Source organism: Zea mays, chromosome 7 (genome assembly GCF_902167145.1).
Source record: "Zea mays cultivar B73 chromosome 7, Zm-B73-REFERENCE-NAM-5.0, whole genome shotgun sequence".
Lineage (NCBI taxonomy): Eukaryota > Viridiplantae > Streptophyta > Magnoliopsida > Poales > Poaceae > Zea > Zea mays.
In genome coordinates this window covers 43,501,164-43,514,867 of record NC_050102.1, presented here as the reverse complement: position 1 = coordinate 43,514,867, position 13,704 = coordinate 43,501,164, and the positions used below count along the sequence as shown (strand labels likewise).

Below are 13,704 nucleotides of genomic sequence, written 5' to 3'. Positions count from 1 at the left end.
CAAACCACCGAGGGGAGCTCCTTCATCCATCGCTTGCCGAACTTGTTGAGGTCATTGTAGATCCGTGGCTTGAGTCCTTGCAGAATCATGCCGTTGGCACGCTCTACTTGCCCATTCGTCATGGGGTGGGCCACGGCGGCCCAGTCCACCCGGATGTGATGATCCTCGCAGAAGTCCAGGAACTTTCTGTTGGTGAACTAGGTGCGGTGATGATGGAGTTCGGGACCCCAAAGCGATGGACGATGTTGGTGAAGAACGCAACCGCCTGTTCGGACCTGATGCTGTTTAGGGGTCGGACCTCGATCCACTTGGAGAATTTGTCGATGGCGACAAGCAGGTGCGTGTAGCCCCCTGTGTGCCTTCTGCAAGGGACCGACGAGGTCCAGACCCCCACACAGCAAACGGCCAAGTGATGGGTATCGTCTGCAGAGCCTGAGCGGGCAGGTGGGTCTGCCTCACGTAGAATTGACACCCTTGGCAGGCGCGGACAATTCTAGTGGCGTCGGCCATCGCGGTCGGCCAGTAGAAACCTTGTCGGAAGGCGTTTCCAACAAGGGCTCGAGGCGCTGCGTGATGACCGCAAGCCCCCGAGTGTATTTCTTGTAAGAGCTCCTAGCCTTCGGCGATGGATATGCATCGCTGGAGGATGCTTGAGGGGTTGCGGTGGTAGAGCTCCTTCCCGTCCCCCAGCAAGACGAACGACTTAGCGCGCCGCGCCAATCACCGAGCTTCGGCTCGGTCGAGGGGCAGCTCTCCTCGGTGGAGATATTGCAGGTACGAGGTCTGCCAGTTTTGGTAAGGTGTGACCCCGCTCCGCTCTTCCTCGACGCGCAGTGCCTCACCCTCGGGGGCCGAGGGTGCCTCGGGCTGAGCCGAGGGTGCATTGGGCTCGAGCGTGTCGTCGGTCTTGATTGAGGGCTAATGTAGGTCTCGGGAGAAGACGTCTGGGGGAACCGTTGTTCGCCCCGAGGCTATCTTAGCTAGCTCGTCCGCAGTCTCGTTGTATCGTCGGGCGACGTGGTTGAGCTCGAGCCCGTAGAACTTGTCTTCCAGGCGCCGAACCTCGTCGCAGTAGGCTTCCATCTTCGGGTCGCGGCAGTGGGAGTTCTTCATGACTTGGTCAATGACGAGCTGCGAGTCACCGTGAGCGTCGAGGCGTCGGACCCCTAGCTCGATGGCAATGCGCAACTCGTTGACCAGAGCCTCGTACTCGGCCACATTGTTGGACACCGGGAAATGGAGGCGCAGCACGTAGCGTAGGTGCTTTCTGAGGGGCGAGATGAAGAGCAGGCCTGCGCCTGCCCCTGTCTTCATCAGCGACCCGTCGAAAAACATGGTCCAGAGTTCCGGTTGGATCGGAGCTGTTGGGAGCTGGGTGTCGACCCATTCAGCCACAAAGTCCGCCAAGACTTGGGACTTGATGGCCTTCCGAGGGGCGAACGAGATTGTCTCGCCCATGATTTCCACCGCCCACTTTGCAATCCTACCCGAGGCCTCTCAGCACTGGATGATCTCCCCCAGGGGGAAGGATGACACCACAGTCACCGGATGAGACTCGAAGTAGTGTCGCAACTTCCGCCGCGTCAGAATCACCGCGTACAGCAGCTTCTGAATTTGTGGGTAGCGGATCTTGGTCTCGGACAGTACCTCACTGATGAAGTAGACTGGCCTCTGGACGGGCAATGCATGCCCCTCTTCTCGTCTCTCAACCACGATCGCGGCGTTGACCACCTGAGTGGTAGCGGCGACGTAGATCAAGAGGGCTTCTCCGACAGCGGGGGGGCACCAAGATGGGCGCGTTCGTGAGGAGCGCCTTCAGGTTCCTGAGGGCTTCCTCAGCCTCGGGGGTCCAAGTGAAGCACTCGGCCTTTCTTAAGAGGCGGTACAGGGGTAGACCTCTTTCGCCGAGGCGCGAGACGAAGCGGCTCAGAGCCGCAAGGCATCCCATGACCCTCTGTATGCCTTTCAAGTCCTTGATGGGCCCCATGTTGGTGATGGCCGCGATTTTCTCCGGGTTGGCCTCGATGCCCCGCTCGGAGACGATGAACCCCAAGAGCATGCCTCGGGGGACTCCGAAGACGCACTTCTCAGGATTGAGTTTTACGCCTTTCACCTTGAGACACCGGAATGTCGTTTCAAGGTCGGAAAGGAGGTCGGAGGCTTTCCTCGTCTTGACTACGATGTCATCGACGTAAGCCTCGACCGTTTGACCGATGTGTTCACCGAACACGTGGTTCATGCACCTTTGGTATGTCGCACCCGCATTCCTCAAACCAAACGGCATAGTAACGTAGCAGTACATGCCGAAAGGTGTGATGAAAGAAGTCGCGAGCTGGTCGGACTCTTTCATCCTGATTTGGTGATACCCTAAGTAGGCATCGAGGAAAGACAGGGTTTCGCACCCAGCAGTGGAATCCACGATTTGATCGATGCGAGGCAGAGGGTAGGGAACTTTTGGACATGCTTTGTTTAGACCAGTGTAGTCTACACACATCCACCATTTCCCTCCTTTCTTTCTCACAAGCACAGGGTTGGTAAGCCATTCGGGATGGAATACCTTTTTGATGAACCCTGCCGCCATTAGCTTGTGGATCTCCTCGCCTATGGCTCTGTGTCTTTCTTCGTCGAATCGGCGCAGAGGCTGCTTCACGGGTCGGGCTCCGGCTCGGATATCCAGCGAGTGCTCGGCGACATCCCTCGGTATGCCGGTCATGTCCGAGGGACTCCACACGAAAACGTCGACGTTTGCGCGGAGAAAGTCGACGAGCACTGCTTGCTATTTGGGGTCGAGCTCGGAGCCGATCCAGATCTGCTTGGAGGCGTCGTTGCTGGGATCGAGAGGGACGGACTTAACCGTCTCTGCTGGCTCGAAGTTGCCGGCATGGCGCTTCACGTCTGGTGCCTCCTTGGAGAGGCTCTCCAGGTCGGCGATGAGGGCCTCAGATTCGGCGAGGGCCTCGGCATACTCCACGCACTCCACGTCGCATTCGTACGTGTGTCGGTACGTGGGGCCGACGGTGATGACCCTGTTGGGGCCCGGCATCTTGAGCTTGAGGTAGGTGTAGTTGGGGACGACCATGAACTTGGCGTAGCATGGCCTCCCCAGCACTGCGTGGTAGGTTCCTCGGAACCCGACCACCTCGAACGTGAGGGTTTCCCTTCTGAAGTTGGAGGGAGTCCCGAAGCAGACGAGCAGATCGAGTTGTCCGAGGGGCTGGACGCGCTTCCTGGGAATGATCCCATGAAAAGGCGCCACGCCTGCCCGGACCGAGGACAGATCGATCCGCAGGAGCCCGAGGGTCTCTGCGTAGATGATGTTGAGGTTGCTGCCTCCATCCATGAGTACCTTGGTGAGCCTGACGTTGCCGATGACGGGGTCGACAACGAGCGGGTATTTCCCTAGGCTCGGCACGTGGTCGGGATGGTCGCCCTGGTCGAAGGTGATGGGCTTGTCGGACCAGTCTAGGTAGACTGGCGCCGTCACCTTTACCGAGCAGACCTCCCGACGCTCTTGCTTGCGGTGCCGAGCCGAGGCATTCGCCACTTGCCCACCGTAGATCATGAAGCAGTCGTGGACCTCGGGGAACTCCCCTGCCTTGTGATCCTCCTTCTTATCGTCGTTGTGGGCCCTGCCACCTTCCGCAGGTGGCCCGGCCTTGTGAAAGTGGCGCCGAAGCATGGCGCACTCCTCAAGGGTGTGCTTGACGGCCCCCTGATGATAGGGGCATGGCTCCTTGAGCATCTTGTCGAAGAGATTGGCGCCTCCAGGAGGTTTCTGAGGGTTCTTGTACTCAGCGGCGGCGACAAGGTCCGCGTCGGCGGCGTCGCGTTTCGCTTGTGACTTCTTCTTGCCCTTCTTCTTGGTGCCGCGCTGAGTGGACGCCTCGGGGACATCTTCCGGCTGGTGGCCCTGGGGCTGCTTGTCCTTCCGGAAGATGGCCTCAACTGCCTCCTGGCCAGAGGCGAACTTGGTGGCGATGTCCATCAGCTCACTTGCCCTGGTGGGGGTCTTGCGACCCAGCTTGCTCACTAGGTCGCGGCAGGTGGTGCCGGCGAGGAACGCGCCGATGACATCCGAGTCGGTGACGTTGGGCAGCTCGGTGCGCTGCTTCGAGAATCGTCGGATGTAGTCCCGGAGAGACTCTCCCGGCTGCTGGCGGCAGCTTCGAAGATCTTAGGAGTTCCTAGGGCGCACGTACGTGCCCTGGAAGTTGTCGGCGAAGGCTTGGACCAGGTCGTCCCAGTTGATCTGCCCCGGAGGCAAATGCTCCAGCCAGGCTCGAGCGGTGTCGAAGAGGAACAGGGGGAGGTTGCGGATGATGAGGTGGTCATCGTCCGTTCCACCCAGGTGGCAGGCCAGCCGGTAGTCCGCGAGCCACAGTTCCGGCCTCGTCTCCCCTGAGTACTTTGTGATAGTAGTCGGGGTTCGGAACCGGGTCGGGAACGGCACCCGTCGTATGGCCCGGCTGAAAGCCTGTGGACCGGGTGGTTCGGGCGAGGGACTCCGATCCTCCCCGCTGTCGTAGCATCCCCCACGCCTGGGGTGGTAGCCTCGGCGCACCTTCTCGTCGAGGTGGGCTCGACGGTTGCGGTGATGGTGCTCGTTGCCGAGGCGACCCGGGGCCGCAGGCGCTGTGTTGCGCGTGCGCCCGGTGTGGACCGAGGCTTCCCGCATGAATCGGGAAGTCGCGGCGCGATGCTCCGAGGGGTACCCCTGCCTTTGGGAGGCAGAGCTTTCGGCACGTCGGACCGCGGCATCCTCCAGGAGATTCTTGAGCTCTCCCTAGATACGCCGTCCCTCGGTGGTTGATGGCTCCGGCATCGCGCGGAGAAGTATTGCCGCTGCAGCCAGGTTTTGGCCGACCCCACTAGAAGCCAGTGGCGGCCTTGCCCTAACATCGTCGGTGATGCGGTGCTGGATGCCCAGGGGTAGATGACGCGCTTCTCCGGCCGGAGGTTGGCCTGCCCATTCCTGCCCGATGTCCCGGTGGAACGGCTCAAGTGTTCCTGCTCCCTCGTCGAGCCTGGCCTGCATCTCGTGGATTTGCTCGAGCTGTGAGTCCTGACCCCCCGCAGGGACTGGGACCATAGCTAGCTCATGAAGGATGTCAACGCGAGGCGCAGGCCTAGGGGGATCACCATTTTCCGGTATACCAAGATGGTTGCCTTCGCCGAGACCCCCTAGATCGACGTGGAAACATTCACGACTTGGGTCGCAATCCTCGTTGCCGAAGCTGCGGCTACTGTCGGAACAATCGGAAAGGCAGTAGTCGCATGCAGTCATGAAGTCCCGCATGGCACTGGGGTTACCAAGTCCGGAGAAATCCCAACAAAAGTCGGGCTCGTCATCTTCCTCGGAACCCGAGGGCCCGTAGGTCGAGACGGCTGTCAGCCGGTCCCAGGGTGACCGCATACCGTACCCCGGAGGGTTTGGACACGCCTCTATGAAAGCGTCCACCGAAGCGAAGTCGCTTGGTGGGTCGAGGCTGAATCCAAAAGGCACGAGATGGGAATCGGTCGGTACCTCTTGGTCGATGGGTGGTGACGAAGTCACGTCAGGGGCAGACTGCACCGTCGTCTCTGGTACGAGGGTGACGCCCAGCAAGTCCTTTGCGAGCGTGCTGGCGTCGTCCGTCCGCTTGGAGTTGGCTTGTTGCGGGGAGACGACGCTCGTCTTCGTCTCAGACGCAAGGTCGATGCCCGACGTGTCCCCCGTTGGGGCGCCGGCGCCGTCGACTCGCTCGACAGCCGACGAGGTGCCGCCTCCTGCTTGGCCTTGGTTGCCCCGCCTCCTCCTCCGTCGGCGGGGGAGGCGACGGGACAAACCCGAATGTTGCTCTTCCGCCACGTGGGGAAGACGTCGTCGATTCCGCCACCGGCGAGCGGGTTGTCGGCCGCCATTGTCGCTGTCGCGCGGCGGGGGAAGGAGTATCATGTCGTAGCTGCCGTCGAGGGACATGAACTCAAGACTCCCGAAACGGAGCACCGTCCCGGGATGAAAAGGTTGCTGGAGACTACCCATCTGGAGCTTGACGGGAAGCTGTTCGTCAACACGCAGCAGGCCCCTACCTGACGCGCCAACTGTCGGCGTTTCGACCCCGGGGGGTCCCTGGACCGACGAGTAAATTGTCGCCGCGTGCCCCAGCCTAGATGGGTCGGCGCGAGACGGAGCGCGAAGGGGGGAAACCAGAGGGAGACAGGCGTAAAAGGGGAAACCCGCGGCCTTCGTGTTTGTCCCGCGCCCAGGTCGGGTGCGCTTGCAGTAGGGGGTTACAAGCGTCCGCGTGGGAGGGAGCGAGAGGCCCGCACGCGCCGCCCCGTCCTCCCCGCGCGGCCAACCCTCTGTAGGAGTGCCCCGGGCCTTCCTTTTATAGGCGTAAGGAGAGGGCCCAGGTGTACAATGGGAGGTGTAGCGGTGTGCTAACGTGTCTAGCAGAGAGGAGCTAGCGCCCTAAGTACATGCTGTCATGGCAGCCGGAGAGGTTTTGGCACCCTGTTCATGAGATGTTGTGGCCGTCGGAGGAGCGCTGGAGCCTGGCGGAAGGACAGCTGTCGGGGCTGTCGAGTCCTTGCTGACGTCTCCTTGCTTCCGTAAGGGGCTGAGAGCCGCCGTCGTCATGGAGCACGCGGGGCGCCATCACTATTTGTTTACCGGGGCGAGCCAGATGGGACGCCGGTCTTGTTCCCCGTAGCTTGAGCTAGCTAGGGGTAGGGTAATGATGGCCCCCCCCCTATGACGTGGTCGGCCCGAACCCTAGGTCGGGCGAGGCGGAGGCTCCTCCGAGGTCGAGGTCGAGCCCGAGCCCTGGGTTGGGCGAGGCGGAGACCGTCGTCTTCCGGGGCCGAGGCCGAGGCCGAGCCCTGGGGTCGGGCGAGGCGGAGTTCGTCGTCTTCCGGGGCCGAGGCCGAGTCCGAGCCCTGGGTCGGGCGAGGCGGAGTTCGCCGTCTTCCGGGGCCGAGGCCGAGTCCGAGCCCTGGGGTCGGGCGAGGCGGAGTTCGCCGTCTTCCGGGGCCGAGGCCGAGTCCGAGCCCTGAGGTCGGGCGAGGCAGAGTTCGTCGTCTTCCGGGGCCGAGGCCGAATCCGAGCCCTGAGGTCGGGCGAGGCGGAGCTTCCTATGGCGCCCGAGGCCGGACTTGGCTGCTGTCAGCCTCACTCTGTCGAGTGGCACAGCAGTCGGAGCGGCGCAGGCGACGCTGTCCTCTTGTCAGGCCGGTCAGTGGAGCGATGAAGTGACTACAGTCACTTCGGCTCTGTCGACTGGAGGGCGCGCGTCAGGATAAGGTGTCAGGCCATCCTCGCATTAAATGCTTCTGCGGTGCGGTCGGTCGGTGTGGCAATCTGGCCAAGGTTGCTTCTTGGCGAAGACTGGGCCTCGGGCGAGCCGAAGGTGTGTCCGTTGCTTGAGCGGGGCCTCGGGCGAGACGTGAATCCTCCGGGGTCGGCTGCCCTTGCCCGAGGCTGGGCTCGGGCGAGGCGAGATCGTGTCCCTTGAGTGGACCGAGCCTTGACTTAATCGCACCCATCAGGCTTTTGCAGCTTTGTGCTGATGGGGGTTACCAGCTGAGATTAGGAGTCTTGGGGGTACCCCTAATTATGGTCCCCGACAGGGTTGCTCGGTAGTGTTGCTTGGCGAGCGAGTTGGTCGGCCGTCTCGCCTCGCCGGGTTGTTCGGTGGACGGGTTGGTCGGCAGATCCACCCCGCCGAGTTACTCGTCCGGTGGGCCGGTCGGTTAGCGGTCCATCTTTGGGAGGCCTTTTAGGCCTTCTTCGGGCAACCGGTTCTCAAGTACCTGACAATAGTATCACGTGTTGTTTTATAGTCCCACAAGACAATTAAATGCTAGCAGATGTGTACAAGAGTATGAACTGTGGACCATTTAGATGGTTCATGTTTTAATGATTATGATCTCGTGCATGAGTGATATCTCCCTCAAGATACTATATTATTGTGTTTCCTCTTTATTCACATGTCACATAAGCTTTCTATTCTACATGTCATATATTAAATGAGTAGGGCAACATGCATCAGAAATAGCCTTAACAGCAAAAGCAAACAAAATTGTTGGCAGTAAAGACGAAAGATAAAACTGGTGTTAAATAAGATTAGAGTTTTCATGTCAAATAAAGAAACACAGGTTTCCAATGTTAATGGCTAGTTTGACGACCTTATTTTTTTCAAGAGATTTTTATTTTTTAAGAAAAATTAGTTCATTTTCTCAAGCGAAAATGAAATTTCCTTAATAAAATGGAGTTCCCAAACTAGACCTAAATAGAGAATTTTGTCTTAGTTTAGTTTAGCTTCACTTTGAAATACAGGAGTTTTAAAGAAAGTATACATAATTTTCAAAAAAATAGTTTATTTTCGCATAAAAACACACACAAAATTATGTATGGCAAAGGAGGCCAGGGTCAGCTAATACACCCTCGTGGAACAATCTGGAAGGGTTGAGATATTTCCTCGTTGGATCAGGCAGATGAGATAGCAGTATCACGAGCGTCGAGGTCGAGCGAACCCAACGCATCTCCGCAATTAGCAGCACGCACCCAGAGCAAGCCCAAGTGCCAATCAACAAACCCAGACCGCCAGACGGCAACCGTTGTCATCTCTCACTCCACGGCGCCGGCCATCGTCACTCACACGCCCAGCACCGCAGCACGACACCATCGCGCCCTGGCCATCCTCCCGTTCACGTGCACCTACCGCACGCACCACCGCGGAAAGTAACCCCGAGATCCAGCGCCGTCGGCACGACCAGGCCTGTCCAGGGATGGGGCGGAGAGGGGAGCCCTACTACGTCGAAGCGGCGCCGCCGGTGGACGTGAACAAGAACACAGAGTGGTTCATGTACCCGGGCGTCTGGACCACCTACATCCTCCTGCTCTTCTTCGCTTGGCTCCTCGTCCTCTCCGTCTCTGGTTGCTCCCCCGGAGCAGCCTGGACGGTCGTAAACCTCGCGCACTTCGCCGTGAGTTCCCACCCTCTATTCCGTCCCCAGTCCCTCGCCCTTTCTACTGGGGTTTGCTTACGAGCGGTTGCTCGCGCGATCGACTTCTGATTTTGCGCATGTCTCGTCCCTTTCGTCCTCAAACTGGGTTGCTTCCGTCAACTGTATCCCAAGATTTGGTTGTACTGGTAGTTGGATTTACTAATTAGCTCCTTCGGTGTTTATTATTTCTGCTCCCCAAGTGTTTGTGGCCATTCACGCTCCAGCAGGACTGTTTGATTTTCGCCTTGCGTGTACGTGTTTAGCCAAAAAGATTATGTTCTTTGCCATGAGGCAAAGGCGGAATATGTGTAGGATTAGGTGACAGTTCATCTGAATTAAAATATTTCCTCAGCCTGTGCCCATGGATTGCTAGGAATATAGGAAAGCCATAGAAGAAATATTTTCGAGATAAAATATTAGTAGTATAAGCTGTCTTGGCTGGATGTTCTATTCTGTTAGCTTATCTTAATTTTGTTCCCCATTTGTGTGTGGAACGATTTCCCTTGCATAAAAGTCAAAACAAGCACCCCATTCTTGGCCCGGACCATTTCTTTGTTTCAGAGCAGATTTTTATTAGATATTGACTATTGAAAGGTCCATTTATGTGTACTATACTACTATGAAGAATAGCTAGTCGATAGAATTTTATTTAGGTTTCTGTAACAAGAATTGTTCGTATTAAAGGTCCAGGACAGGCTATGCATTGTGATCTGCAGACTTATGTATTGTTCCGTAATCAATATTTGGACTTGCGGCATGTCATGGTGGCCTGAAATATGTGCCTTGTAAATTATATTTGACAATTCTCATCCTGGGGTAAAGATATTATGTGTCCTTCTGGGTCAGGGATGTGCTCGATAAAATTTGTCCCTTTGACTCGAAGATGCATTTCATGCCATCTGCAATATCACATTATTTTTAACCCAAGTGATGGCATGGATTCATCCGATTTCTGTCTCACACACAGTTAAGAAACACATGGGTCAAATGGGTAGGAGGACTTAAGTGAAAGACGTCAACTCCTTGCTATTCATGTTCCTTGCCAATTGAATTTCAGTTGACACACTTGAATCTATTTTCAGATCACTTACCACTTCTTCCATTGGAAGAAAGGAACCCCTTTTGCTGCTGATGACCAAGGCATCTACAGCAGATTGACATGGTGGGAGCAAATTGACAATGGTCAGCAGCTTACTCGGAACAGAAAGTTTTTGACTGTGGTACCTGTGGTGCTGTAAGTTCCATCTCATCCTCATGCAGTTCACACATCAAATTGCTCTTTAGGTTCTGCAAAGGAAATTTATACTAATCAGTTCAGGCAGTATTTGCTTGTGCAATCATATTCCACTTCATTCTTAATCAACAATTTTTTGTGTATCATTTGTGACAGGATGTACTTGCTTGCTCATCAGACTACCTTTCTGAACTTGGGTTGTTCATGTGTCTGCCTATTAAGAAAGCACAAAACATGCTAGAGCATACTTATACACTTGTACTGATGCTATGATTTTTGGATAGTTAAAATTATGTTAAATGATGTTAATGATGCATTATAAAAGGAGTTTGTAGACAAGAACAAAATAAAAAGGTTTGTAAAACCTTTCAGCTAAGTTATCTAGCCAACCCTTGATATTAGGAAATTTCTCTTCCAGCCATTATCCATCTACACTTTGCTGCTGCTGTGCCCTCAAGGACTCATTTGTTGCTTGTGATCCAAAAGTTAAAACGAGAACTAGGATTTTCATGAGCAGTGCAGAGTTCGGCTGATGATTAATCAGTTACTATCTGCCAGTGCCACAAGGGCAGTTGAATCTAGACATTTTATTACGCTTTCTTTCCTAAGCACAGCATCTTAGCATTTTTGACAAATTTAAAACTATGATGCTTGGCTTGAAGTTAGTCATTGTTAAAAAAAATTTATGCAGTTAACAAAGTCATTGTATTTTTGAAACCAAGTTGATATTGTCATATTGAGTGGCATATATTCTAAAGCGCGTTCTTCCAGGTATCTGATCGCATCGCACTTGACTGACTACAAGCAGCCGATGTTTTTCCTCAATACAATGGCAGTTTTTGTGCTAGTTGTGGCAAAATTGCCAAACATGCACAAGGTCCGCATATTTGGAATCAATGGAGACATCTGAGGACCACTGCAGGAAGTACATGGATGCGATGCCATGATGTGATGAAGAGCTAAACAGAACAAGCAGTGTGTTTCTCAAACTTGACACAACTGTCTGTAATATATGTACAGGTTTAGGAAGAACTGTAAATGTTACTCTACCATAGAAGCTTTGCCAGCGGACTGGCCTGTGTTGTTGCCGTTGCTGCTTTCTTTTGAGTTTCACTGGAAGGGGAAACGGTAACTCCGGTAAACAACCACCAGCATGTGGATAAGAAATAAGGAAGTGGGTAGGAGGACCGCGGCTCCGAAGGTCGTAGCCGTCGTCCGTGTTGTCGACCGGGTTATGCCCCCAGGAACGGTGGTCTTCGTCAACGGGTTATGCCCCCTGTTGCCGATTAGAGAGAGGTAGGAGACTGAGATAAAACTTATCCTCATCATGGGTGCTTACAGGGGTATATAAGGCCATAGGCCAGGGCTACTAAAGGAAGCCACTAATCACTCTTATTCCCTTCTAAATCTAGCCCGGACTAATAAAGGAAAGCCATCAATCACTAATCACTCCTATTCCTTCTAAATCTAGCCCGGACTAATAGGAAGGCCATCAATCACTTTTATTCTTTCCAGATCTAGCCGCTAGGCCTGGCTGCCTGCTGGATCAGGCGTCCTGCGCGCTCAGCCGCGCGCCGCACGTCGTGTGCCCTGTGACGCCGTGTGTACGTATTTCCGTACATCACATCTCTCCCCTCCTCGAGAGGCAGCTCGTCCTCGAGCTGAAAGAGTGGGTATGAAGCGCGGAACGTGTCCACATCCTCCCAGGTAGCCGATGCCGGAGAGGCTCCCCGCCAGCGAATGAGGACCTGCTGAACTCCCCTGAGCAGCCACATCTTGACTGCTTGCTCTGGCTCTGGAATAACTGCGCCGTGGCGAATCGGAGGTAGAGCTGGAGGCTCTTGCGGAGGCGCGCCGTGGAACTTCTTGAGAAGCCCCACGTGGAAGACGTCGTGGAGGCGAGCTTGAGGAGGCAGGGCCAGGCGGACAGCCACGGCGTTGATGCGCTCGACGACGCGGTAAGGGCCGTAGAACCGCAGCTTCAGCTTGCCAGCCGACGAGTCGGGCATGGAGGCCGTCGGGCGCTGGCGTAGACGAAGCAGCACCCACTCGCCGACCTGCATGTCGATGTCACGATGTAGACGATCATAATGATGTTTCTGGACATCCTGGGCCTGCTCCAGCCGGTGACGGATATCTGCCAGGAACTCCGCGCGCTCCTCCCAAGTCCTGGCCACCGCAGGCACCCGCGTTGCCCCCTGCTCGTAGGAGCGAAGTGAGGGAGGGTCGCGGCCATAGACGACGCGGAACGACGTGTCGTGCAGGGACGACTGGAAAGCAGTGTTGAAGATATATTCCGCCCATGGGAGCCAGCGCAACCAGTCGCGGGGTCGATCTCCCGTCAAGCACCTGAGATACATGATGATGACCTTGTTCGCCGATTCGGACTGGCCGTCTGACTGGGGATGAAATGTCGTGGTCATCTGTAGCTTGGTACCGCTCAAGCGCATCAGCTCGCTCCAGAAGTTGGAGGTGAACACCGAGTCCCAGCCAGAGACGATCGACTGGGGAATGCCGTGGAGACGGACAATGTCGGTGAAGAATGCCTGCGCCACAGACTCGGCCGTGTACGGGTGCGCCAGGGGAACGAAATGTGCATACTTGCTGAAGCGGTCTATCACCGTGAAGATGACGGTCTTGCCGCGGACGCGAGGCAGCGCTTCGACGAAATCCATGGCGATGTCCGTCCATACCCCTTGCGGCACCGGCAGGGGCAACAGCAAGCCGGCCGGGTGCTGATGGTCGGGCTTGTTGCGTTGGCAGACTGCACAGCCACGAATCAGATCCTGCACCACACGTTTCATGTGAGAGAAATGGAAGTCGCGCCGGAGTCGGTGCAGGGTGCGTTGTACGCCCTCATGGCCTTCCTCGTGGACCGCCACCAAGATCTCCTGGAGCAGCGGGGAGGCGGGCGGAATGTACAGCCGGCCCGCATAGTGGACGAGGTCGTCGGTTAGCGCCTAGGGCCGTGACCTGGCGCCGCTGCTGATGTCGTGCTGGAGGGCCGCGAGCGTGGGGTCGACGGTGTGTGCCTGACGGAGCCGATCTATGAAGTCGAAGCGTGGTCCGGACAAGGCCAGCACCAAGCCCTCCTCCGATGTGTCGCGGCGTGAGAGCGCGTTCGCGACGGCATTGGTATGTCCCGGCTTGTACTCGACGGAGAAGTCGAAGCCGAGAAGTTTGCCCACCCAGTGGTGTTGTGGTATGGTGGACAGCCTCTGATCCAGCAAGTACTTGAGGCTGTAGTGATCGGTCTTGACTTCGAAACGGTGCCCCCAAAGGTAGGGCCTCCAATGGCGGATTGCCTGGACTAGGTCGATCAGCTCCCGCTCATAGGCGGCTAGGGCGCGGTGATGAGGCGCCACGGGCCGACTGAAGAAGGCCACAGGGTGGCTGTCCTGGACCAGCACCGCCCCGAAGCCGTGGGACGAAGCGTCACATTCGACGACGAACGTCTTGGAGAAGTCCAGCATGGCGAGTAC

General features: G+C 56.3%; 1 protein-coding gene across 1 annotated transcript; it reads left to right on the top strand.

Annotated features, from left to right (window-relative positions):
* Positions 1 to 8,510: 8,510 nt before the first annotated feature.
* LOC100273730 (uncharacterized) lies at positions 8,511 to 11,310 on the top strand. Its single transcript, NM_001347697.1, has 3 exons — positions 8,511 to 8,967; positions 10,071 to 10,222; positions 10,994 to 11,310. Exons 1-3 carry the CDS (start codon positions 8,770 to 8,772, stop codon positions 11,130 to 11,132), a joined length of 489 nt encoding a protein of 162 aa, NP_001334626.1. The 5' UTR covers positions 8,511 to 8,769; the 3' UTR covers positions 11,133 to 11,310.
* Positions 11,311 to 13,704: the final 2,394 nt, after the last annotated feature.